Source organism: Acipenser ruthenus, chromosome 28 (genome assembly GCF_902713425.1).
Source record: "Acipenser ruthenus chromosome 28, fAciRut3.2 maternal haplotype, whole genome shotgun sequence".
NCBI lineage: Eukaryota > Metazoa > Chordata > Actinopteri > Acipenseriformes > Acipenseridae > Acipenser > Acipenser ruthenus.
This window is the reverse complement of record NC_081216.1, coordinates 19225372-19252569: the sequence shown is the minus strand read 5'-3', so window position 1 is coordinate 19252569 and position 27198 is coordinate 19225372. Positions and strand designations below refer to the sequence as shown.

At 36.0% G+C, this 27198-nt stretch overlaps 1 protein-coding gene across 10 annotated transcripts in view; it reads right to left on the bottom strand.

The window, feature by feature from the left end:
* LOC117434574 (transcription factor SOX-6) overlaps positions 1 to 27198 on the bottom strand; it is a 167278-nt gene that overhangs the window by 114734 nt on the left and 25346 nt on the right. For 7 of the 10 annotated variants that reach the window (XM_059002998.1, XM_059002996.1, XM_059003001.1 and 4 more), the window contains 2 exons: positions 25894 to 25963; positions 13002 to 13052 (listed from right to left, as the gene is read on the bottom strand). In XM_059002998.1, the coding sequence (XP_058858981.1) occupies positions 13002 to 13036 (35 nt within the window). In that variant the 5' untranslated portion in view covers positions 13037 to 13052; positions 25894 to 25963. The remainder of the gene's footprint in view (positions 1 to 13001; positions 13053 to 25893; positions 25964 to 27198) is intronic. The other 3 variants (XM_059003004.1, XM_059003002.1, XM_059003003.1) reach the window with 1 other exon arrangement.

The following is a 27198-nucleotide window of genomic DNA, read 5'->3' as shown; positions in this document are numbered from 1 at the left end:
ACACACACGCACCTTTAGCTTTTGCTGTATAGCTTTTCCACGGAACACTGAGACAGCAGATGTGTATTTCACAGCCAACAGAATGTGTAACCAATCTGTAAACAATAGCTATGGGATAGCAAAGGTCAACTTGCAATATGTCAGTTATCAGGGTATTAAAATAGAATCCGACTTATAAAAAAAAGGATGGCATTATCCAATGCACAGGTTTAGAATCTACACTGAACTCAGTGCAGTGCAGTAAAACTACAACATTACTAAAGTATACTAATGTGTAATTAAGCTTGTTAAACAAGTATAAAAGTAGTCAACATGGCCTTACCTTAACTTAACACAGTTTCAAGACAAAAGGAAAGCGGTTTACTGTATCATGGACTGTAAGAATACAATGGAATAACTTGCACTACATGTACGGCACATACTTGATAACTAGTATGCTTAATGCTTGTCTTAAAAGGTCATTAAATAAAAAGAGAAATGCTAACATTTTAACAAGAATAAAATATGATTTATTTGTCTCATCTGTTTCCATGGACTTATCGGAAGCATGTGGACCAAATTAACCCAAACGGCACTCGCTGGCAAAATTGAGCCTAAGCTCGAGTCCTAAGCGATAATCTTGTATTTTTAGTAGCAGGCCACTTATTCCCAGTTTAGGCTTTACAGACACATTTCCTTTATTCATTTACATTTTTTTCACATTTCAACAGCTGGTTGTAGAAAATAAATGGAAAAGTACTTTTTTTTTTTTTTTTTTTTTTTGGAAATGCTTTTAATTTTCTTAAACATTAAATAGTTAACTTGTCAAAGGTAACAATTTATATTTCGAGTAAGAATCTAAGAATTTCTCACAGAGTTCCACAAAAAATGTATTTGAAAGCCTTTTTTGTAGATTAGGAAACTGGATTCCTGTTGTCTCCAGGTATTTTTTAACCCACAAGCCATCTGTGGTCAACCTAGTTCAGGCCACACAAAGAAAAGTCTTTGAAATACCAGTAAACACTTCCAAATGCCTACAGTCTAGTTCATGCTATAGTGTGAAAATATTTGATGTTCTCTCAGGGAAACGTGGTCCTTTAAATGTATGAGCAGAATTCTCAAATATTAAGACAAAGTAAGGTCTCCAAAGGATTTTTCCTGTTTAATGCAAAAAACATCTGGTTCCAAAACACTGAATAGCATATATATGTATATTAAGAAAACTGTAGTCTGGTGTATTTAATCTAAATGGTGGCAGATCTCAGGAACACTGCCTTAAAATTTATAAATCTGATTTTCTGAGGACCTCATTTCACTGCTTTTATTGTATGTAGTAATGCTAATAGGTGTCCATAAATAAGCAGGGCTGATGGTATTTAGATCTACCGGTCTTTAGGTCACTAAAATACACCCAGTGGTGTATTTTGCAGGGTTTCCAAAAAGTCACAACAGCTTTCATATACTTTCTAAGAATCAAGTTTAAAAAGAAATTAAAGGTTAACATGTTTAAAGGCAGTTCCATAGGTAATATATACAATTCATAACATGGTACCCTAATATACATACAGTATATATAGTAAGCAAACATTGTATAATTGTGTCGCCAAGAAAGGGCCTATTGCACATATATAATTTGAATGCCATGCTTATTACCTTTTGCTGTGTTATCTGTATTTTTTAATACAATGTCTGGTTTGAAAAGGAAAAAACACATTTTACTAAATTATTAAACAACATGAAAGTATAATGCTTGCAGATGGCCTGCCTTTACAGAGCAATTACAACAGAAATTCCAGTTAGTTTTAGTCTAAATTTTTTATGAAACACTTTGAAAAACAAAGAGACAGAATGTTAAAACGTGACCTCTAAACAAAACATCAACATTAAAAAGAACACATTACTATCCATATTGGACTGATGGTCCACCACGCTAATGTCTATTTAGTATCAATTCAATAATTAGCTTTTCAGTATGTGGCCTATTTCTAAATCATAAGATGTGTTACTGCAGGAATCCCAAAGTCCAAGATGTCTTTTATGAAATAAACTCAGGAGTAGACAGGTCTATGCAACCATCACTGATCACACAGAAGAATCAATGAGTTGCCAGAGCAATGAACGATCCTTTTATCACAAAAGCATTTTACTGAAATGGGTTTTCTGAATTAAACATACCGTAGCAGAAACACAAACACCCTCATACAAAAAAAAGTAACCATAAATACTGCATACTAAAAGTGTATAATTGTACTCTACATTGGGAGAGCAGTTATGGCACAAAATTAGACTGTAAGCAAAGATCCAGATTCATATCTGCATTTTAACACAGCTTTAAAGCTTTGTTTCCTTTCATAAAAAGTCTCTTAAATATTGTCATTTGTTGTTTCTGACAGTATCGCAAATATAGTACCACCAAGTTATTAATACCTTATTTTAACGCATTTAGTAATATATCATTGTATTATTAATAGAATGGGTATGGTACCAGTTCAAATGTTCCCTCTAAAATTTGACTTCTTCCTGCTATTGTTTACAGACTGGTTGCACACTTGATTTTATAGAATAACAGATTGTAGATAGTCTCATATCAGAATTTTCTTCTAGGTGTAAAACATGCAAATAAGCTCAGCATTTCAGAAACATAAACCCTGAAGCAATGTGTTTCCCAACAAATCCAGATTGTGGTGGTTTGGCTAAGAATCTTATAGTGGCGTGTTTCTATCCTGTATTCAGATTAAAAGGTTGTTCTCGTAGAAAGTATTTCAACTGCAAGGGTCATTGAAAATAGATTTTTGGAAGGTATATAATATTACCAAATACATCATTGTTTTTTTTTTTGTTGTGTTTGTTTTTTGGGGGTTGATACAGCCAAGTGTTTGAATCTTGTGAATCCCACCTCTGCTTGAGGAAAATGACAAAATCTGCTCGCTGAATATACCCTCCTATGAGTAAGTTTGGTTGAGCAGTGCCACAGAACAAGGAAATAAAGCAGGTCATAACATGCCCCTGTGGTGTTTAATGTAATCCCCCTTTAGAGACTGTAATTGACTAATGATGTGCACTGGCCTTCTCATTATAACTATGTGGCTTGAAAGATACAGTTCGAGTTAATTCACTGTGAATATCATACCCAGAGTCAACTGGTCACTAGATCTCTACCAATCTGAATATTCAATAACTCTTATAATTACACATGCTGTACAATTCATCAGCTTCTATCTGATTGCCGTGCAAAATCATAGTACAGCGAGCTCTGATTCCTAGAGGGCAGAAGTCTTAATCTCAAAGCCAACATCATTGCTGGCACTAATTGAAACCTAAATAGAAAGACTCGGCTCAGATGGAGAACATAAGGCTGAATGCAAAGGGAGTGCTGTACAGGAGCTGGGGTTAAGGTAGAGTGGCAGATAGTCTGACCTTGGAAGCTCCCTGTTCTTTGCTCTCCAGTGCTAAAATACCGTACCAGGGGGTCTCACACATTACTGGTTAACAACCACACCCTGGGGTATTCCAGATCGCAGTTTACTATGACCCAGAGTACAATTATAAAATGCTTTAAAATAATGCTAGTAAAGATATTGCTATTCTGTACATTCTGCATCAGGAGTCTCATGGTGTAAGGGATGACCAGACATGCATTAAATTCATGAACAGCCAAACACTGACAGAATTTCTCTAGTTTCTCTCTTTCCATTCTACTAGCTACTGATTGCAAATGTCCTTACACTTCAAGGCTAACCTCAAGTACTTACAAAAAAAAAGGTTGTTTCAACCATTTAGGCTCATCCTCATGGAAAAGTAAGGATGATTTAACATGCTGTATCTGTGTTATATAGGATTACAGTTCAAGGGGACTATCTATGCCAATAGAAAAAAGAAATATAGCAAAATTGCCTGTTAAATTATCCTAATGCTCAGTTTCCATTATACCACTCCCCTCCTTTTATAGCAACATCTAGCTCAGTACCTTTCTCTGTAGCTGGATTAATATTCAACCTTCAACAGTATGCCAAATTCATTAACCTGTATTTCTGTAGCAGTGGCCTAAACCATAAATTAGTCTACAGGCAAACAGGCATATTTTACTTGCAATAAGAAACAGAAAATGCGGGGAGAAACACATAGATCATAACTCTGTGATGCTTTTGTTGTGAGTCGTCATCATTATTGTTACCAATTAAGCAGAACAAGCTGTGTGCATGCATGCATGTGTTACAGTGTAGGAGTATAAAACATTTTTGATTACAAGCATCAAATTATTTACAGTGTAAGTCTGAAACTGTCTCCAGATGTCTGTTATCAGAACTGAGAATAAGTGCCAGAAAGAAATACAAAAATATTGCAGCAACCTGTATTCTCCAGGGTTGCTTCTGCTTAGGAAAAAACTGTGAACTTGGTTTCTAAAATACAGGAATTATTCCAAACAATATCTGATGGGCAGTTTTTACAGCAGTAAAAACTTTGTAAAAAAAATACCTTTGGGAATGTTTTACTTTGGGTTTATCTGGAACCAGAAAATAAGTAATAAAACTGTATATACTGGTAAAGCTTTTGTACTGAACTGTGAAGTGTTCTCTTTGTTTTCCGGATTCAATTGGCTAAGCTACAGGTATTTGGTTCAGTGGCTGGCTTGATAGTCGGTAACAAATAATACAACAAAACATACTTGGTATTGTTACTTGAGATAACGACCTTTGCTGCCCTTGGATTGCGCCATGACCTTTCATCTCTCTTATCATCCGTTGTCTCTCCTAACAACTAACACTACAGAGCCCATTAGCTTGAATTCCATTAAAAAGGGCCCTGTCCTTTCAGAACAAAAACTATTTTTTACACCAAGGTGGTGGAGAAACACAAATTCATTGTTCCCTCTTGGAGGTTCCCTTGGAAGTTGGGGTTACCATGGCAACAGCTCTAATCCCTCTTTTAACCACCTTTTTTCACATTAAAGGCCTATCAAGTGCTACCTTTTAACTCATGAGCTAGAAAGCTGGTTGTGGAGCTCGCTGCCTTAATTAGCTACTATTTTAGCCATATTGATGAGCTAATCCAAATTTGCCAAATAATGACGTACCTCCAGCAACTATTCCTCCTCCTGAGGCCTAGTCTAAGAATAACAATAATGAGACCATTATTAAGAGAGGGCATTAAAATGCTCCACTGCCACTAAACAGAGAACATAATTGTTCTGGTGCTGTCCACAATCAACAACCTATAGTTGCAGACTTGAAAAATAAAGGGCTGGAGAATGGATGCCATAATGATTGGTCTGTGCTGCTTCCAGGCACCGTGTAGTGTTGTCTGCAGTTAAAATCCTTGATAGACTGCTGATTTGTTGAAAAGGGTGTGGAAGAGGACAACTGTCTTGCTTTTATAAAAATCCTCCTGAATCACCAAGCCTCAGAACACACTTACAGAAGGCCATTCAGTTCTGAGAGGCTGTAACCACATAAAGATACAGTCTGTACATACATACAGTTTTTACATCTTCTTCAACGCTGGGGTGTTGTGGCGCAGTGAGATAAGCTTAACACAGCCTTAGAACACACAAAAAAAAGATCAAACAATTGTCTCCTGCTTGGCTAAAATCACACACACTCAAGAGCTGAAAAAGATCAGGGAAGAAAATAGCTGGCAAATAAATCTCCCAGCACTAACTGACAACAAGAGTTACATTTATTTTTTCTCTCTCATCAAAGCAAAACACCATTTCACTCAAATTCAAATGGGAAAGCAATGTCTATGAAAAACAAATAGTTAAAATGTTTATTAATGCCAGTATCTCAAAACATCCAACATCTAAATTAAACATCTAAAATAATTGCTTTATCCACTACTATATTATTATTTTATTTTTTAAAATAAAAGGGCATTTATTTGAAAGCTTGGTTTCTCTACCAAGGAAAGGGTCTTCATGTTCAATAATTCAATATCTCTAAGAGGAAAAGAACACCCATTTACATCTTGCATACTGTAGTGTAATTAACTACTTATCATAGCATACTGTATTCATCTAGATCTAATACATTACATCTAAATGAGTCTTCAGAGTAACCCAATCTGAATGTGCATTTAGTATTATTACTAACTCTTGTTAGCAAGGCCTTGGAGAAAAGACACACTGTACCTTTTACACTTGAATTTACTATTGTGTGCACAGGATAACAGAGAAGAAAAAGAAGGAATGCTAAGTGGGCCCCTTTGCCTAGTCAAACCACTGTGTGCTTCATTTATCTTCATCTTGTTAGACTAAATTAATTAACAATCTCACTGTTACACATTTTCTCTTTTCATTACATCAAATAATGGCAGAGATGTGGGAGGAGGTCCTCTCCATTGGGATTAACTGAGGGCTGTCGTAGCAATTGGTTTCCTTTACGAACGATTTTGACGTATATACTGGGTTCATTTTTTAATTAATACTGCTAATATATTAAATGCTGTACTAGTTAAAACATTTTTTTTTCTTGTAACGAGCTGTTGCAAAATTTCTCCCGTTATTGTTGTGTATAGTGTTTATTGCACCTGACGTCTGTCATATTTGAGAAAGAAACCAAACCTAGTCTTCTCTATCTCTGCTCATTTGTAATACAGCACTGAAGTTTTCTTAGAACAATGCACAATGAGCATAGACGTCATGCACTCACTCCACAATTATACTTTTTTTTAAATATAGGATAGTGGGTCAAAGATCCATTCTCTTATGAGAGGGACTGTATGTTGTATGCAGTAAACTACACAGTAAACGCTATAAACACATTTTGCTATTTATTTTTTGAAATCTGAAAATATATATATATATATATATCTGAACAAATCCTTTCCCATTTCTAAAATCTTGTATCATTTAGAGTATTTCTTGAAATGCATTGACTTACTATTACACAAAAACAGATAAAACTGTATCAGTAACTTTAAGGAGGCAGTGTGGTCCAGCGTTAAAGGCAAGGACTTGTAACCAGAAGGTCACCGGTTCAAATCCTGTGAGACCCTGAGCAAGTCATTTAACCGCCTTGTGCTCCATCCTGCGGATGAGATGTTAAATCAATGTCCTATTGTAAGTGACTCAGCATATAATGCATAGTTCACAGCCTACCTCTGTAAAGCGCATTGTGATGGTGGTCCACTACGAAAGGTGCTATATAAAATATTATTATTTTTATTATTATTATTTAAACATATGATTGAGTTGCTGTCATACTTTTGAATAATTCAACTGAGACACATCCTCCTTTGACCTACTTAAGTTACTTGATAAAATATGTGCTTGTGTTTATGGGCTTAAACAAGTTGCCTTTTCCATCCCTAAAAGACAAAAAACACTGGCCAAGCAAAAGGGCAAAGCAAAGCATAGCCTTGCTTTAATCTTAGTCTGATTGTCCGTTGCTCCCTTCTCCAATCACAGCCCTGTGCGTGATATCTTTCTTCTGGCGATTCTCATTTAATTAAAACAGACATTGACAGAAAGGATGTGGATTAGGACTGTAATGATGCATTTATTTGGATTAATCAGAGCCTGTTTTGGAGTAGTGGCTTAAACAAAGAACAAAAGGAAATTGTTATAAAACAGCTTTTTATCCAAGCCAAAGGTCACATTGTGAAGTTTTAAATGTTGTCAGCCACTGTTACACTAAAACAGAAATCATCGTGGTAGGTAGTTTTCATAATACAGCCATTAAAGCCACAAATTAAAATGTGTGATTTTTAAACAGGTTGCTCAGCTTTTAGAACCCTCTAATTAGCATGTAGTGCATTATTGTGTGGAGGGAAAAAAGGCTAAAGGAAATGCTAATGACCTGCTGCCAGTTGACCATGCAGCCCCCTGCGCTAAATTAAAAACCTTTGAAATACGCAGCCTATAGCTGCTCGCGTAGGTAAAGCATTCACAGCATATTATAGAGATGAAACATTAGTGCACGAAAGGCATTGTTTGTGTACACAACAGTTGCCATAGGAATACACTGCCATTAAATAAGAACAGCGCTTCTTTCACTGTACCTGGCACCTGCATGCAGAATGCTTCTTTAAAAAAAACATTCCTTCTTTTCATTACAGCGACTATGCTGAGAGTTGTTTCATGTGTTTGAGTCTAACGTCAATACCATGATGTTTCTCAGCACATCTTCATCAGAAGGCAAAGACCTTTCTGCTTTTCATTTAACACAAATTGAAAGCAATGTAACCCTAGTATTTTTGTTTCTACTCTACTCCAATAATAATAATAAAAATAATAATAATAAGCTTTTTTTTTATATAGCGCTTTTCATAGTGGACCACCATCACAAAGCACTTTACAAGATACGAGACTAGGGAGTGTGAAGTATGCATCAGTTGCAGAGTCACAACGATGTCTCACCCGAAAGACGGAGCACAAGGAGGTTAAGTGACTTGCTCAGGGTCACACAATGAGTCAGTGGTTGAGGTGGGATTTGAACCGGGGACCTCCTGGTTACAAGCCTGTTTCTTTAACCACTGGACCACAGACCCTCCTGCAGAGCAGACAGTGAAATCATGAATTGCAATTCTGACATGGCGAGAGGACCACCACAATAGATTCCCTCTTGTTTTTTTCCAGCACAATGGCTATAACTCACTGTGAAAATGCCAACTCAATCAAAACTTTACAACCCACTTAATCTTCAAAACACAGAGCTATTAGAAGGGTCAAGATAACCAGTCTTGAGTAATCTTCAAAAGATACTTGCATAACTAATTTCCAACTCTCTCAATTTAAAATGCCAGGTTTATGTGCCCAGCTGTTCAATTTTAAGCTGTGTACCTTTTCTTCTTGTAATAAAATATCTTGCTACTTAGCTGTGCCTTCATTGGGATCTACATTTTAGATCTGAGAACCAGGAAAGCGCATCAATTAATTTTACTGGTCTCAGAATAAAGTTTATTGAAAATCTTGCCTATTAGCATTCAACATTTGGATTATTAACCACACTACATAGGGAATTCGGCATGCCTAATTAATATTGGGTGTGTATATATATATATAGCGCCTTGCAAAAGTATTCAGACCCCTGACCAATTCTCTCATATTACTGAATTACCAATGGTACATTGAAATTTCGTTCTGTTTAATATTTTATTTTAAAACACTGAAACTCAAAATCAATTATTGTAAGGTGACATTGGTTTTATGTTGGGAAATATTTTTAAGAAAAACAAAAAAACTTGCAAATATCTTGCTTGCATAAGTATTCAACCCCTGTGCTGTGGAAGCTCCCAGTTTACACCGATGAAAGAAATTGCCCTAACGAGGACACAATTACCTTACCATTGGCCTCCACATGTGAACCATTAAAGTTGCTGTCACATTTTCTGGATAAAAACCCCACTGTTGAAGGATCATTGGTCAGGCTGTGAATCTGAAGGAAAATGAAGACCAAAGAGCATTCTACAGAAGTTAGAGATAAAGTAATACAAATGCATAGATTAGAGAAAGGGTACAAAATAATATCCAAGTGTTTGGTTATCCCAGTGAGCACAGTTGGATCAATAATGAGGAAGTGGAAGCTGCATCACACCACCCAGGCACTGCCAAGAAAAGGCTGTCCCTCAAAACTCAGCGCTCAAACAAGAAGGAGACTTGTGAGAGAAGCCACAGAGAGGCCAACAATCACTTTGAAGGAGCTACAGAGTTCAGTGGCTGGCAGTGGAGTAATGGTTCACAAGTCAACCATATCAAGAGCTCTGCATAACACTAGCCTGTGTGGGAGGGTGGCAAGGAAGAAGCCATTACTCAAAAAGTGCCAGAAAGCATGAGAGTGACCCAGCTGCGATGTGGGAAAAGGTTTTGTGGTCAGATGAGACCAAGATAGAGCTTTTTGGCCAAAACTCAAAGCGCTATGTGTGGCGCAAACCTAACACTGCCCATGCCTCAAGACACACCATCCCTACAGTGAAGTATGGTGGTGGCAGCATCATGCTGTGGGGACGCTTCTCATCAGCAGGGACTGGGCATCTTGTTAAAATTGAAGGAAGAATGGATGGAGCAAAATACAGGGAAATACTGCAAGAGAACCTGCTTCAGTCTGCTAAAAAACTGAAGCGGGAGGAAATTCACCTTTCAGCAGGACAATGATCCCAAGCACAAGGCTAAAGCAACATTGGAGTGGCTCAAGAACAAAAAGGTGAATGTCCTACAGTGGCCCAGTCAAACTCCTGATCTCAATCCCATTGAGAATCTGTGGCACTATTTGAAAATTGCGGTCCACAAGCGTCGTCCAACCAACCTGAACAACCTGGAGCAAATCTGCCAAGAAGAATGGGCCAAAATCACTCCGACACTGTGTGCAAAGCTGATACATATTTACCCAAAAAGACTTAAAGCTGTTATTGCAGCAAAAGGTGGCTCTACCAAATATTAATGTGTGGGGTTGAATACTTATGCAAGCAAGATATTTCAGTTTTTTATTTTTCTTAAAAATATTTCCCAACATAAAACCAATGTCACCTTAGAATAATTGATTTTGAGTTTCAGTGTTTTAAAATAAAATATCAAACAGAACGAAATATCAATGTACCATTTGTAATTCAGTAATATGAGAGAATTGGTCAGGGGTCTGAATACTTTTGCAAGGCACTGTATATATATATATATATATATATATATATATATATATATATATATATATATATATATATATATACACACACTACCGGTCAAAAGTTTTAGAACACCCCCATTTTTCCAGTTTCTTTTTAAATTTAAGCAGTTCAAGTCCAGTGAATAACCTGAAATGGTACAAACGTAAGCGGTAAACTGCCAGAGGTTAAAAAAAAAGTTTAGGTTACCAAAAACTGAAAAAATAATGTACATTTCAGAGTTATACAAAAAGGCCTTTTTCAGGGAACAAGTAATGGGTTAACAACTTACAGATGTTCTGCAGCAATGGAAGTAAATTAAGCCTTGAAAGTTGATGCTAACAGTTCCTACAGGTGTCCCAACTTTTGTTGATTACTTACAAACCCTCTGTCTGTATAAAAGCAGTGTTGGAACAGACTGTATTACTGCACCCTCTTAAGCATTATTTGGACAGTATTGTACTGCAGGAAGTAGTATATTGCTCTCATAATGGCAAGAAAAAGGCAATTAACAAAGGAAGACAGACAGACCATTATAACCCTTAAAAGTGTAGGTCTTTCCTTTAGAGAAATTGCAAAGAAAGCCAAGGTGTCAGTGAGTACAGTTTCCTACACCATGAAAAGGCACTTGGAAACTGGAGGAAACTCTGACAGGAAGAGGTCTGGCAGACCCAAAGCCACAACAGAATCAGAAGACAAGTTTCTGAGAGTCAACAGCTTGCGTGATAGGCGGCTCACAGGACAACAGCTTCAAGCACAGCTTAACACTGGTCGAAGTAAGCAAGTCTAAGTTTCAACTGTGAAGAGAAGACTTCGAGCTGCAGGTTTGACAGGTCGAGTGGCAGTAAGAAAGCCATTGCTAAGATGGCAAAATAAGAAAAAGAGGCTTGCCTGGGCCATGAAGCACCGCCAGTGGACTACTGAAGACTGGAAGAAGGTCTTATGGACCGATGAATCAAAATTTGAAATCTTCGGTTCATCACGCAGGGTTTTGTGTATGCTGTCGAGTAGGCGAAAGGATGGTTCCTCGGTGTGTGACACCAACTGTCAAAAAATGGAGGAGGAAGCGTGATGGTCTGGGGCTCTTTTGCTGGATCCAGAGTCGGTGACTTGCACAGAGTGAGTGGCACCCTGAACCAAAACTGCTACCACAGCATTTTGCAGCGCCATGCAATACCCTCTGGTATACGCCTAGTTGGTCAGGGGTTCATCCTACAGCAAGATAATGACCCAAAACATACCTGCAGGCTATGTCAGAACTACCTTAGAAGAAAAGAACAAGACGGTAGGCTTCAAATCATGGAATGGCCAGCACAGTCTCCAGACTTAAACCCCATCGAGCTGGTTTGGGATGAACTGGACAGAAGGGTGAAAGCAAAGCAACCTACAAGTGCAACACATTTGTGGGAACTTCTGCAACAGTGTTGGGAAGAACTTTCCGAACAATATTTGATTTCCATTGTAGAAAGAATGCCACGAGTGTGTTCGGCTGTTATATCTGCAAAAGGTGGCTACTTTGATGAGTCAAAAATTTAGATTAAATTTTGTTAAACAAAACAATTCCATGATTTCTTTTTTATCTCCAATTGTTTATTTGTTCTATGCTTTAATTTCAGAGTACATTGAGACATTAAACTGCGTAAATTTCAATAAAAACTGGAAAAATGGAGGTGTTCTAAAACTTTTGACCGGTAGTGTGTGTATATATATATATATATATATATATATATATATATATATATATATATATATATATATATATAACCTCTAAATTATTTACATTTAATAGATTAAATCTATTTTTTAAATATCACAAGTATTGTTTAAGAAATAAATCGACTTTTAACCTGTAACCATATGCCTCCCACAGTAATTTTATTTTATTTCAGTTAGGTTTGCATAAGTTAGGAAGGAATTAATGTACGTTTAATCAAATAAATTACCTTCATTACATAGATGCAATCAATTTGAAAGCAGCAATAGTATCAAAGCAAATGCATTAGGTTTAGTTACGTTTGGCTGACACTAGCTTAAAAGGAAAATACAGTTTCTTTAAATGAGATTCCACTAATTACAGTACAACACGAGGCCCTGTTTGAGGTTGCTCAGACTAGGAATGGTAGGTAATTTCATTAACTGGTATTTATTTCCACAGAGTAATGACAGCATGGATACTTCATTAGAAAAAGTACCGCCACAGGACGTGTTTGCTCAATTGGTTGAGTTTTTTGCTTTTCACAAACACAGCAAGAATAAATACGCACAATGTCTAAGAACAGCTTTTCATGAAGCTCAAATCATTTGTGTTCTGAAATGCGTCATTGCAGAGCCCTTAGTTTCGTTCTGAGTGTCTCCATATTTGCATACTTGAATCTGATCTTCCAGGTGATTACTGTTGCACAATAACAACAACAAAAAAATGAACTAACCTCAGTATAAAGCTGCTACGAAGAAAGCTCTCCATTTCAGGATTTGGGGTTCTGTGGCAGGAGAAATACATACAAAATAACATTAACTATTAACTTATGCACAAGCAATAAATATTGGCGGTAAAAGTGTTTAAAAGCCCCGAAACCTTCCCCTCCCCTGGATCATACAAATATACCCCTTCCATAAAGCACTATCTATTTGCATACAGCACTTCCGAACACCCGCCTGATGAAACGCTTGTGCTAAACAAATGCCTCCTCCCACTCCTGTCTCTCCAGCAGCCGTGGGGTTCTAGCTGCAGAGCATGTGTGGCCAGGCTTCTATGGCTCCTGGAAGCCTGGCCACAAAATGCCCTGTACCAGCCTGCCACAGCTCCTGAGGGAGGGGCACCCACAAGCACCACGTGTGGCTATAATGTAATTTCTCTTTTTTACAGGTCTTCACAAATTTGCACATTGGGATAAAAGGCTTCTTGAGTTGCAATGCTATAATACTATCAGATGACTCAGTAAATACATTTATAGAAGTGCAATTAATTTGTGCTTCCAGAACTGCAAGAACGTCTAAACTTTGAGTGTACTTCAAGTGCCATTACTACATAGTGCAGTTACTACACTTATTGTGATGGTGTAAACTATGTGTGTGTAACTAAACTTTAAATTAGAAGTTTACTCTGGAAACCGTTCTGTAATTAATACTGTAGTTACACTGTACCAAACATGTCTGCTAAAAACGTTATTTATAAAAGCCTTCATATCAAGTCACTGGAACATTTACAAGCAAATACTAACTTTTAAAATGTGGAATGTAGTCTGGCACCGTGATGCACAATAAACCACTTCTTTCTGAAATATATTTTTCAATTTATAATTCTTGCAGATATGAAATGACACAATTCACAAATCTTGCTAACAAAAAAATATGATCTTATTTTTTACTCACTGTTCTGTCTTTATTAGGCTCTGCTGTGCAACTGTGACTTTTAAGACCAACCCCAGAAAGACAGGACAAATAGCCTTGTTAACCCAAGGACATCACATCTTTCAGAAGTGCGGCACTTAGCAGGGCACCGGGCATTAAAGGCCCAATGGATGTAACTGAGACTTTTCACACAGTCAGGTATCTGAGGCTAGGTCAGTCCACAACATGTCCCATTCAGATAATAAGGAGGGTATTTCAGTGACAATGCGAGAAAACAACAGTATGAACTGCACAAAGCTATCGAACCGTATCTCCTCAGCCATAAGAGCAGGCAAGATGCTGTCTCTCAGCTTTTATTACTGTAGTTCAGCTTCTGCCTTGGCAACATTCGAACAAAAACAAAATGTTATTTCAGTCTCACACAACAAACAAACAAACAAACAAACAAACAAACAAACAAACAAACAAACATACATATAGGAACAACTGCTGTCTTTCTTAAGCTCTAGATGAATACACATGGTAAACGGTTTGCATATTAATAATGTGAGATGTTTCATGTTTTTTTTCTCATGAGAAAAATAACTGTATATTTAATCAGACTGGAGTTTAAGTGCATTATCACAACAATTTAGGGTTTTTTTATGCAAAATCTCATAAAAGCATCAAGCATCAAGAAAATGGATGGTTATACAATGTAAACTTCCAAGATTTATAAATAAAGATGCACTGTTTCTAATTAACAATTCAAAAAGATGAAACAACACTAAAAGGATCATGTTTTATTATTTTCTGTTAGTTTTTTTTTTTTTTTTGGCTTTGATTTTCCAGATGTTTCAACAAAATATTCTAGGTTAGTACCACTGGTGCCTACTGCCTGTTTTCATAGGTTCATAATACACCAAATAGAGTGATGGAAAAGGAAACAAAGAGCAGTGTCAGTGGTTGAGAAAAAACACCACCTCGAACAATTAGTATTCCATTAAAGAAGCTGCTCAATGCTTTACCTGCAAAGATGAAGGGAGACTTATGTGTGAATAGTATTAGCCTTAATGTTTATTCAAGCCTCTCTATCGCTTGTTGAGTGGCCCTTTTTAAACTCCATTACCTAAGCTGAACAAGCAGTGAAATGTATTAGAACGATGGAGATAACTGAAATAGTCTTGAAAGAAGCCAAGCTGGGTGTGGTGTGGGTTCTCAATTAAGGAAAATCTGACTAACCCTCTTTTCTATTTGCTCATTCTCGAAGTCCAAGTCTAAATTGAGGAGAATGGATTTTAGTTATCTTAGGCCACATTTGTGAATGAAATGAAAAAGTGTTTTTCTATTTAATTTTGAAGACTGTTCAACATTAAAAGTATAATACAAGCCTTCTATGAATTAGTCATAGCCAGTTGAGGCTCTGTTCAACCCACTTTCTGACCATCTGCAACAAATGCGCTCTATTAAAACTGAACCATATGGAAAACAAGCTAGCAATTAACACAGCTTCTGCACGTTCCTCTAATACAGCCCAGATTTCAAACTTTCAGCGAAACTGGCTGCTGAATTACTTCCATGCTGCTGTCATTTAGGCTTTGGCAACCCGCGTTGTTTCTAACCCTCAGTCCACATCAAATAAAGAGTACAGTATTACATAAGAAATCTGCTCTATGAGCCTTTTATAGGTCAATATATCAGAGCAGGAGATATTATTACTTTGTTTATGGCTCAGAAGGCAAAAATGCATTGCAATGTCAATATTAATTAATTGATGCAAACACTGGGCATAAAGCCACTCTTGTAAACACTTGTCCATTGCAATCTTTGATTTGTTTAGTGTGTAACTCTAAACAGCATATGTACATGAGTTAGACTGGATGGACTTCCAACACAAAAGGGTCTCCTCCTTCATTCGCATGCATATAGATCTATGACAGATTATCCATGTGCCGTATGGTGTCCTAAACTGCTTAACTGCTCTTTACAATCATTTGATTTGTTCCAATGTGTTTGTCTAAAGTCACAGCAGAGTCATCCTTTCCAGTTGCTTGAATGTGAAGCTCGCTCCATGCTGATATTGAATTCAATGGAATGGTACTTTTGGGCAGATTTTAGCAATATATTAGGTGTTTTGTGTGTTCATGTTAGTGCTCTGGTGCTTGTATTTGTTACATTAATGAAAGCAGGTGTTTCTATGTCAAGAATGTTTAAGAAACAAAATAATATAATGTGTACCTATTTTTCAGAATATTAATTAGACTATTTTACCCTAACATAAAAACTCTTTGCAGCTATGGCCAAACGTTTTGCATCATCCTATAGAATTAACTGCTGAATTATGCCACATTAACATACTGGATTACATACCGCTTTGTAGTTTTCCATATACTTAATAAAAAAAGGACCAAAAAAAAATATGACATTTTGAAATCTAACATGAAATACTGTACTAAAAGATAAACGTTGTATTTTAAAATTAATGTCTCAATCCTAAAATTCTGGGTGATGCAAAACTTTTGGCCATAGCTGTAAGTTCACTCTTTTTGCCACATATGAATGCCTCATTTCAACCATTGCAAAAGTTCCACCCATCTAATATCCGTCTAAGTTCTTCCACATTACAACAATGACAGTGATTGTTCCTTTACTTGGGCCAAACAAAAGTGATGAAACCTGGTGAAAGCGGCGCACAGAGATGTGACACAAAAAAGTAGCTATATGTCTATGCCGCATTTATGACTTAACTCCACCCATTGAATATAATGCTGTGGTCCTCTTAAATGAGCACAGCAACATGCAGTAGAACACTCTGTTCTGAATTCAAAAGACACACACCAAATTCATTATGGGGTTATAGCTCTGATCTAAAGCAGGATTTGTGGGATGTATGTTTCTTTCAACTAAAGGCTCCAAAACGTAGTTTAAGAATGATAGAAATAATTTATGAATTATCCTAAACCAAAAAAAGATACTGATCTGTTTTCAATGTGCATTTTTACTATAAATAATTTTGATTGTGATATAATATTACAGGATGTATGAGTAAGATGTGACCACCCTGTGGTTGCAGAAGACTGCATTTTCTTTTATATAGCTAACGTGAATGAACAGGCACTATATGTGCCCCCCTCCACCCCCATTCTACACGTCTGATAAAAAAAAAATTGTAAGCTTTGCTAAATACATACGTTCCTTATGGACTAAGCTTTAGGAATCCGGCCACTGATGAGACTAATCCATCTCCAAGGTTAGCATATCAATTTGAAAGATTAATTGAGGACATTAAAGTGAGTTTTCATTCAAATTCAATAGAGCTTTAAACAGGGAGCACATCCCGCATTAACTACCAATGCACTTGGCCGTGTCTGATCTCTCGATTCCCTTGTTGCACAGCGATTACATTTCTTTTTTTAACTTAAACCAAGCTAGTAGTGTAATTGCCTTGTCATTCAGAAAATATGTCATATAGGAACAACTGTGGTGTCTTAATTTCAGACAATTAATAATATCAATAATTCCATAAGGTTTGAATTTATTGTGGGACTTTGCATTCCATGGCATACTTGTGGTGCTGGATAAAGCCACATACTGAAACCTATTAAAAAATATATGAGACATGATTTTTCATTAAGAATGTTTGTTAAATTGGATCAGTAAAGCTGAGAAGCCAAGCAAGCCAGTATTTTCAGTCATATAAAGTAGTTTTGTATGAATGTGCTAATAATCCTGTTTGAAAGTAGAAAAAAAAAGCCTAGTTGGAAACAAGTAGTTATATGAAACTTTGTGATAAACAGATGGGCACCCTATTTTAACCCTTTAGCATTCATATCCCTGTTGGCACCTACATGCTTATATTTGCTTACCCATCAAGTATTTATGACAATGCATTCAATTCTATTTGATCTGTGCAAAATGTTGAATACAAGCCTGGTGTTAAAAAATATTTGAAAAAAATGTTCTTGTAGATTTTAATAGACAGTTTTAGGGTGGGGAGAAAGAAATGCTGTATTTCTGTTCATAATTGTATCCATCAGGTTTTCTATGATTTAAAATACTTAACTTAACAGAAGTTTTTAAGTGTGAATTGAATTGTTTTTTTTAGAACTGTACCCTATTTTTTTTATTTGGCACTTTGGAAATGGATGGGGGTAAAGTTGTGGAGAAGGAACCTGTAACACCCTTTAGATTTGATCCTAGCATTTGGACTGCCACTTAGATAAGAGTATTACTGGCAGGAATCGCCCTGTACAACTGTAATGAGCATCAGCTTACACAGATCTAACCACACCTATATCATTCCGCTAATTAATTAAGACTAGTCTCTTAAGGAAACTTAACATCCATCCTCGAAATTGGACGTAAACCCCTAATCACACAGGGATGTGACAGAGAGCACTGCAATCACCTCATAATGTCCCCATAGTTGTACTGTTGCAAACATTTTCATTTGGAATTGTCGATGTCAGTCTAATTAAATTAGCATTCAAAACCTATCAGCTGCACATAGCGAGGTGTAAAAGGTAGGCAGGAGAAAGAAAAAAGTCACTGCACAGCCTCGTCTTATTGATAAATACAGCTCCATATCACAAACAGCCTATTTTCGAACTTCCACCTTGCAAGACAGGCAAACAAAACCTCAAGGAAGGCCATGCAGATATTCTAACAGAGCTCCCCCCCCCCCCCCCCACACACACCCCTCCCCTGGCTAAGCTGCCAAATAAGTAGTGAATTAATTTGTGTAAAGCACTCCAACATTAGAAAGGTGTGTTGAAAGGTGTCTGCTCATGTTTCAAATTAAACGCACTGCTGGTCAGCATTAGCACCTCAGCAATGAACAGCAGCCGTTTGCCTATAACACTTCAGGGGCTGGGAAAAGCGGATTTGCCGTTCACACTGGAATAATTAGAACATGTCAAGAAGAATTAATTTCCTCATTTTTCAAAAGGATACACAGAAATTACCATGTTATTATATGACAGGGTCCCTGGGAGAATTGTATTAAATTTAATTTCGAGCGCAGCCCACACAACAAATTAAAGTCATAAATAAGATGGAAAGAAGCGGGGCGCGGAGCATATGTTTATGGCAATGAGTGAAGCCAAGGGACCAGAAACAACTATCTTCATTTCATTTTATTTAAATCAGCCAGACACTGTGTGTCTGAATGACAGCGCTGGCTAATGGGGCTGAGATTAGAGGCTCCCTGATATTAGGAAACAGATACAGCCACTTAGTCGGTAAGCAAGGGGTCGTCATCCCCACTCCCCCCCTACCCCCCCTCGTTGTTATGCAGGAAACAGCTGACATACCACAAAATCACCACCATTGTTTCATAAATTGCAATTGTAACACCGTACATCTTATCATCATGAGTTGTCCCATTCCGATACATCTGAGTTTAACAGTATTTAATTCACTGATCAAGCACTAATAGATTTGCATGAATTAGAAAAGTATATTCAATAGCTCAATAATATAACCTGTCGGACCGGGAAAGAGTATTGCACTCTGACATGCCTAATTGCAAAATGCTTTATATGTTTTATTTCAGCACAGCTATGGGTGATACTTTCACTTTATGCTGTGTAGTAATTTCATGGCTGATAGGAATAAACTGCCTTTAATAGGTCTGGGGTATTATTAAGTTTACCAGAGAAGATAAACAAATGCACAGATTGCAAAAATGACTGTGTATAGACTGAAGTCACCCCACATTTGCTCATGATCACTGTATCTGATATGCTGATATTTTGAAATTGCAAGGTTGATACTGTAAAGGCAACCATTGAAAATAGTAACATTTTATTGACCGTTTAGTAACATATTGTAATATTGGGTTCATCCAATCCATATATGGATGGCAATTTAAAAAGGCTGCTTCAGGTCTTTCTTTTTTATAAAATATATAGAAAAGAAACATTATGGTTTTCAGACTAGTACCTGTTTAGCCAAAAATTTATGAAGGACAAACAGTAAAAGTGTTGTATTGCGTAGTATACAGTATATGGCACAATTAGTAATTGGGCATCTTGAAATTAGCAAAAATGATTGGCATGCTAATAATAAGTGTATCTTCCAAATTGTCGAAGCTGTGGCAACAATGGAAACTTTCACACGAGTTTCTGGTATTACTGTGTTTAGAGGATTTATACATAAAGTGTTCAGTTTTATTTTGTAAGCTAAAAAAATTAAATAAATAAATAAAAACAAACAATTAATTTGAACTAAAATGGATATTTAAAAAAGTACATCTTCTCTTTAGGCATTCTATTAAGCTTGTTAGCTCATTACAATCCAAAGCAGAAAAAAAATGAACTTTTTTAAACTCTGTCTAGCTGTCATTAGGGTTAAGCACTCCCTTGGTTACAACACACTTTAAATAATTTGCGAATCAATTAACTGGCTACTCTCTACATAACACAGATTTCACACTCCCAGGTCCAGTGCATTATCAGGCTGGCAGGATTCATAACATTTTGGGAGAAAAGTTCATGGTTGAAATCATTGATTCATTTAACAGGACTTTTAGTTATGCATTACTTTCCACAGCTGGCAAAGTGAGGTGATTAATTAGACATTTCTATGCCTTTACCACTATTGCTGTTAGGTGAAAGAAAGTTTCTTGTTTGCATGTGCAGCATGAAAGAAAGGAATTTAGTCAAGTATAAACATTTCGTTTTATTCTGATGAAAATGAAATAAAGAACCACTAAATACATGATAAACAAGAGGGGCATCACACACAAGCTATATACCAGACTGCCTGAATGCAATACCTAAGGTCATTGAAAGCTCAGGTTTCATGTTTTACATTTGTCACTGGACAAGTGAAACCTGAGAATCGTTATATAAAGTATGTTGAAAGAGAGTTTCTTAATGATCTGAGTAGCAAGTTCCGTGCACTGTTTTTTATTCTATTCTTGTCCTCCCAGCTTTTATGGACATCATCCCTTATTTAGCTAGGCATCCTGGGTTTCAGGTAGCATTTCTCTTTTTAGTGTAAATATAGAGGAAACGTGATGCTTCTTGTAATGCAAAAGAAAAACATCAGCGAGGATAGACATCATCATCAAGGGTCAGACACCTGAGTTGGTTCTGAATTTTTCTCACCAGTTAAGCATAACTGTTTATCCTGCTCAAAAATCAACAGATGCTAAAGCATCATCAGCTATGCCAGGCACTAGCTAGTTCTCTCCAATGTTTTTAAGCACTTTGCTCACTGAAATACGCAAATGTTGGTGATGTGATTTTCTTCTCGCATCACAAAGATGTAGTCAGCCAAGTGGCAATCTGGAAATCTTTATGAAAATAAAAAATTGCAATGATTGGCATGGCTGCTCTGTGTAATAGCACATTAACGCAGCCCCCTAGCTACTGTGAGTCTGTCATTGGTTGGCTATAGGAGTGCGTGCTCCTACCTGCAATTCAAACTCTGCCAGTAGTGGTCACTGTGGAGCAACACAAAGAGGACAACCTCTCACTGTACCAATTTTAACAAATGTTTTTGGATTTTAATTGGTTGCACCTAAAAGACTTAAGCATGTATATAGTGAAATGCCCTTGTTTTGCTATGGCATGGAGGGATCTGTATAAGAATAAATATATTTTTGTATTGCATTGTATGATTTATAAATAAAAATTACAACATCTATTTAAATTAATACGAGGTGACTAAAGGGAAGGAGAGGTTGAAAAAATAGGTTGAAAACAATATGGGAATTCAGCTTGGTTTTGAGAAATAACCCATACATAAAATGTATGTACTGCTGTGTACTCCCTTTATCTGCCCTTTATGCAAGCTGTCAAAGGTGAATAGCGTATGTTAACTCATATTTTATAAATAAAAAGACTAGCACTGGTCACAATAGAGCCTTTTGGTAGTGACTTCACACATATCTCCTCACAGATAACAAATACATGAGTTAACAAATTCATACCCGGAGGGCTTCCCATTTCTTCACTCTGAAAGGCATGGAAGCAGTTAAGTCACAGAGCGCTCATGAGAATGTGTCACATTAGCATTTCAATATGAAAAAGGAAACAGGGTGTCTAGCATTATTTCTATTAATGGGATGTAAAGTTATTGAATATCACAATTCAAGGGATTATTAAGGTTCCATTTACATTTTTTTTAATAAATGAAAAACAACACCTACTACAACAACAAGCCTTTTTGAGCATGTTGTCTAAAGTTGGCACACATTGACCAAGAATATGTTATGCTTATTCAAAATGCTCTTGACATTTTCAGGTGCTTCCAAATGAGTTCACAGAAGAGTGATTAAATGCATCCGATAACAAGCCACACATTGCTGAAATTACTTACCGCCTCATTTTATGATTAATTAAACATGCAGATTAAAGTTGCAAAATAATTTAGATTAATGAGCGAGTTAAGTCTTGCTGATATAAGTGAATTGGGAATTGGATGCTCCTTGAAACTTTAGAAACACACATTCTAGAATGAACGAGACAAGGATACACGTTGTATCCAGGCCACCAGGGCCTTTGCCAGTACGGTCTTTTTTAACTTGCTTTGACATCTTTCAAATAACATTTTACTACAAGCTTAAAAACTTTGTGCATTACTGTACAACATCAAACTGCACAGCTCGCAGAGCGACAGCAAATGCAGTCCTAGACTCCCAGAGGTAATGACCCCCTCTGCAACAGCTGCTCACGGTAATTACAAGCTCAATTGTTATTTTAATCAAGGAGAGTTTAGTTGTTAAACCTAGTTACACAACCGGTGAATTTATATGTAATCTCATCGACGGCATCATTTTCACATCCTAAGGATTAAAGCTGCATAACTGCACAAGGGCGAGATAAAAGGAGAACATTCAATTGCATTGAATTCAATCAAATACAATCTTAGGAATCAGTTCAAACAAATGTGTCCTAAAATAATGACCTCTTACTAGGTTAATTTACCTTCTGTCAGGTCATCAAGAGGAAGGTATGTAGAAATATTTATTTCCAGTAAAAGTAATTCAGAATTGAATGCCTGGAAATAGTATCTGCCCTGCTGGAAGACCAATACATTAATGGGTGTTTTGTACAAGACTTTTTCATCTAATTTCAGGAATTTATTTATTTATTTTATTTTATTTATTTTTTTTACATTGTATTTGCTTGAAAATATGGTTTATATCATCCTGATTATCAATATTTTATATATATATATATATATATATATATATATATATATATATATATATATATATAAAGAATAAAATAATTGCCCCTGAAATTGAGCAAGTGAATTAAGCCCCAGTCATTACAGGATTAACTTGTAATTGTCAAGGTTTGGTGCCAGGTTTAAATAATAAAAAAGCATGCTATATACAGATATTAGTGTCAAATATTTTCTCATTCTCTATACATTTCCTATGTATGGAATCTGTGTAGAACAGTAGGCGGTTACCTCTATTGACACATATGGTATTTCAATATTTACCTTGAAGGGACTTTTCAAAGGTTACCTTTAGCATATCATTTTAGATGATTAAAAAATGAGCATCCTAATATTTTCCTTTGATCTCACTTTCACTCTAAATCCCTGCTGTTTTATTGGAAATCCCTACAGAAAAAACAGATGAAGGGCCTGAGGAGTATGGCTTTACAATATAACTAAATATAACTGAATAACTGCTTTAAAAAGTTAGGCATTTCAAATATTTTCCACCAGGTTTTGTAAATACATCTTTATTTGAATGGAACACACACTCATTTGCACTGGGCATCAACAACACAAGAAGCTCACTGTTGCACTCCGTTTGGAAAAATTCCAGCCTTATAATGTATATCACCCCATGTTTGCTTTAGTTGGGTAGCTGCTCCATTTTTTTTAAGTTCAAGAATACCAGTCTTATTCCAGAAATAGAACAGGGTACCAGCAAAGTTTCAATGCTGAGCCAGAGTTTACAGGAAAAAAAAAGTTTAAGAACTGTTTATTATTTTCAGCTGCACAGTTGAGCAGTAATATTAGTGTTAGCATTGACCTATACGGTCTTCTTTGTGTGTCCGTCAGTCCCTAACCTTTTATGAGAAATTCATCAAATTTCTTAAAAGAAAACTGCAAATTCATGTGTGTACTGTATATACCCACACATATCTCAGTACAGGTATAGCTTAAAGCCATAAAAAGATAGATTTGGCCACTCAAATGATTCTCTCTGGCACCCCCTTTGCTATGCTTTTAATGGCCAATTTCAGCCAGTTCAACTTTCAACAGTATTTCAGATATTTCAGAAACTTGGCCACCAGATATCAAAGTGGGTCACTAACTTTGCTTTCCCACATGTGAAAAGCAAACATGCAGACTGCAAAATACTTTAAAAAATGAATTACAGTTTTGGGCCAGAGGATATTTTGTTTCTGAAATAATGCCATTTCCTGTAGCGAACAGCTATAGCTAAATGTCCAACAACAACATATACCTGAAATGCGAACATCATTCTTTCCATCTACAAGTCTGATAATATCCCATTTAAAAATATCAGACCATTGAATTTGTTACAGAGGGTTGATTTTCGTTTATGTTCCTTACATAAAGAGGCTGTGTGGTCCAGTGGTTAAAGAAACAGGCTTATAACCAGGAGGTCCCTGGTTCAAATCCCACCTCAGCCACTGACTCACTGTGTGACCTTGAGCAAGTCACTTAACCTCCTTTGGCTCTGTCTTTCGGGTGAGACGTAATTCTAAGTGACTTTGCAGCTGATGCATAGTTCACACACCCTAGTCTCTGTAAGTCGCCTTGGATAAAGACGCCTGCTAAATACACAAATAATAATAATTGTTTTATAACAAAGGCCTGAACAATATACATTTGACTGACAGCGCTTTTATCAAGAATTCCAGCAGTTTGTCTTTTTCTTTCCATCGTGTGCTGCTGGATGGAACAGAAGTAAAGATGCTTCCCTGTATGACTAATTTGAGGTTCACCTTGATGCAATGTAATCAGTTCTTAGTGTGTGGACTTAACAACACTTGCAGACACTACAAACAAAATAAAAGGTCCAGCTCTATTAGAGACAGTCATCTATTTATCTACCCTTAAGATAGTGTTTGCCAGTGAATCACTGAAGTAAACTGCACATATGAATATATGCCACTGAACTTTGAGATGAGATATGCCTTTATCAGATGCAGGTCAAACAAGTTTTTTTTTTTTTTTTAACCATATTAATAAAAATAAAATCAGTCCAGTTTTTGATTAAACCTCTTTGTGACATTTAAAAAAAGATGAATATAAACTAATTTCTTCCCTTTATTTGCACAGCCTTACTAAAGCAGTCATTTTCAAGATATGATCTTTATTACTACCAGGGAAAAAAATCCATTAAAGGCTTATTGTAGCCATACACTAACAGTCTGAAAGTTTTCTGAAGCCTTGTCTGTGTTTCTTTAAAAGAGTTCTTTCTTCGTTGCTCTCAATAGTCTTATTGAGGCAGCACACATCCATAAACACCCCATAACACAACTTAACATTAGCATAAAGAATATAATCAAAAGGTTTCTATGTATACGAAAGTGGGGGTACACATGGTGACTCATAAAGCTAGGCATTTTCACCAGAAAAAAAGGAACAAAGCCTTAGTTTTCTAACTCTGACTTATGTAAGAACATTATGTACATCTCAGAATGTTTCTTTCATTGCATAAAAGCATCCACCGACAGACAATCGGCAGTTTTTTTTTTTTTTTTTAATTCCACATAAAACATCCCAAGGTAACATGTCATGACAGATTACATTTATGTTAAAATTATTCAAAGATTTAATATCCACTATGGCTTCTCAATTGCAATATTCCATAATTTATTTTATTTAATCTACAATGGAGGGGGGAGGGTTGTTTAAAAGGCTGTATTGAGGTCTCTTAGATTTATTAAGAATATTAAGAAGCACAGATGTACTGTTTGACTGTGGTGTCAGACAGAAAACAAAAATATCTGTAAAATTCCAATACATGTATATATTACTTACAGATACAGAAAGAAATCAGCCCCAGCGCCCAAGATCACAGGTTTGTTGATTTTGAATTCATGAAAATGACCTAGAATAAAAAGAAAGAAAATGGTTTTAGACATTTATTTTCTACAACAGAGTTTAAACAGCAATCCCAATCCATTTTCTTTAATGAATACACAAAATAGTGCAGTTAAAAAAAAAAAAAACACTAAAAATATATACAAAGTAGTCTAAAAAAATATAAATTTTCTGCTTATTATAACGCCTTCATTTTAGTGAAATGTGACTAAAAAACGTAAAGCATAAATACAACTGACATTTGAAGTTGTAAAAAAAACACATACAGGAAGAACAAACCCCTATAAGAAAGAGAGGTTTAAAAATATTACTGACAGTATAAAAATGTTCTTTTTGTATTGTTAGTGAGCTGATTTGTTACAGGCTAAATGGCTACTGTGTATGGTAACAATGAGTCACCATGTGCCACAATCATGCTTACTTAAATCAGTGGTAAACCTCCATGCACTCATGTACCGTTGATTACTTCGTGCCTTGATTCAGATAATGAACCAGTTAACTGCATGCTGTCATTTCTTTTTTTTTTAAACACGGGCAGGCAATTCGAGCATAAACTGCTAGCAAAGATTCACATTTAAGGAAAATCACACATTACACAAAATCAGTTGTGTAATGGGTAAGAACAATATCAGGAAATATATATATATATACACAAAAACATCTTTTCCTGGTAAAATGTTATTAAAAATTAACAACATTTACATTTTAATTCTTCATTCTAAATTATTACTAGTGATGTGTAATAAAGTTATGATCTGTGTGTCTAATCTTGAAGCTTCAGATTTATATTTACTCATATATTCTATCCAACGTATTTTTGGTAGAATTTCACATTATTGATAAATCAGACAAGGCGTTTGATTTGATTTTTCTTCTTGTGTAATGAAACCAAAACAATCACATCTATTATTTATTTTCAGCAAGCTCATTAGCCTAGCCCCTGACATTGTGATTAATGTGATGAATGTCTTTGTTACAAATTGTTTTCCTTCTGGGTTTTTTTTTAAATCTTTAGTTCAACATGTTTTGTATTGTTTTATTTGACAAAGTCATCTGTATATGCAACATTGAGTTGTTTTATAGCAAACACCAGTGCTGAAAATGAAGTGTGTTTGTGTTGTAAACGATTCTAATACTAGATAGATAACTAGTTTTATTAAAAGGTGTAAATATATATATATATATATATATATATAAAGAGCAGCACAGGAATATCCAGCTTGCTGCTGCTTTGCTCTATTA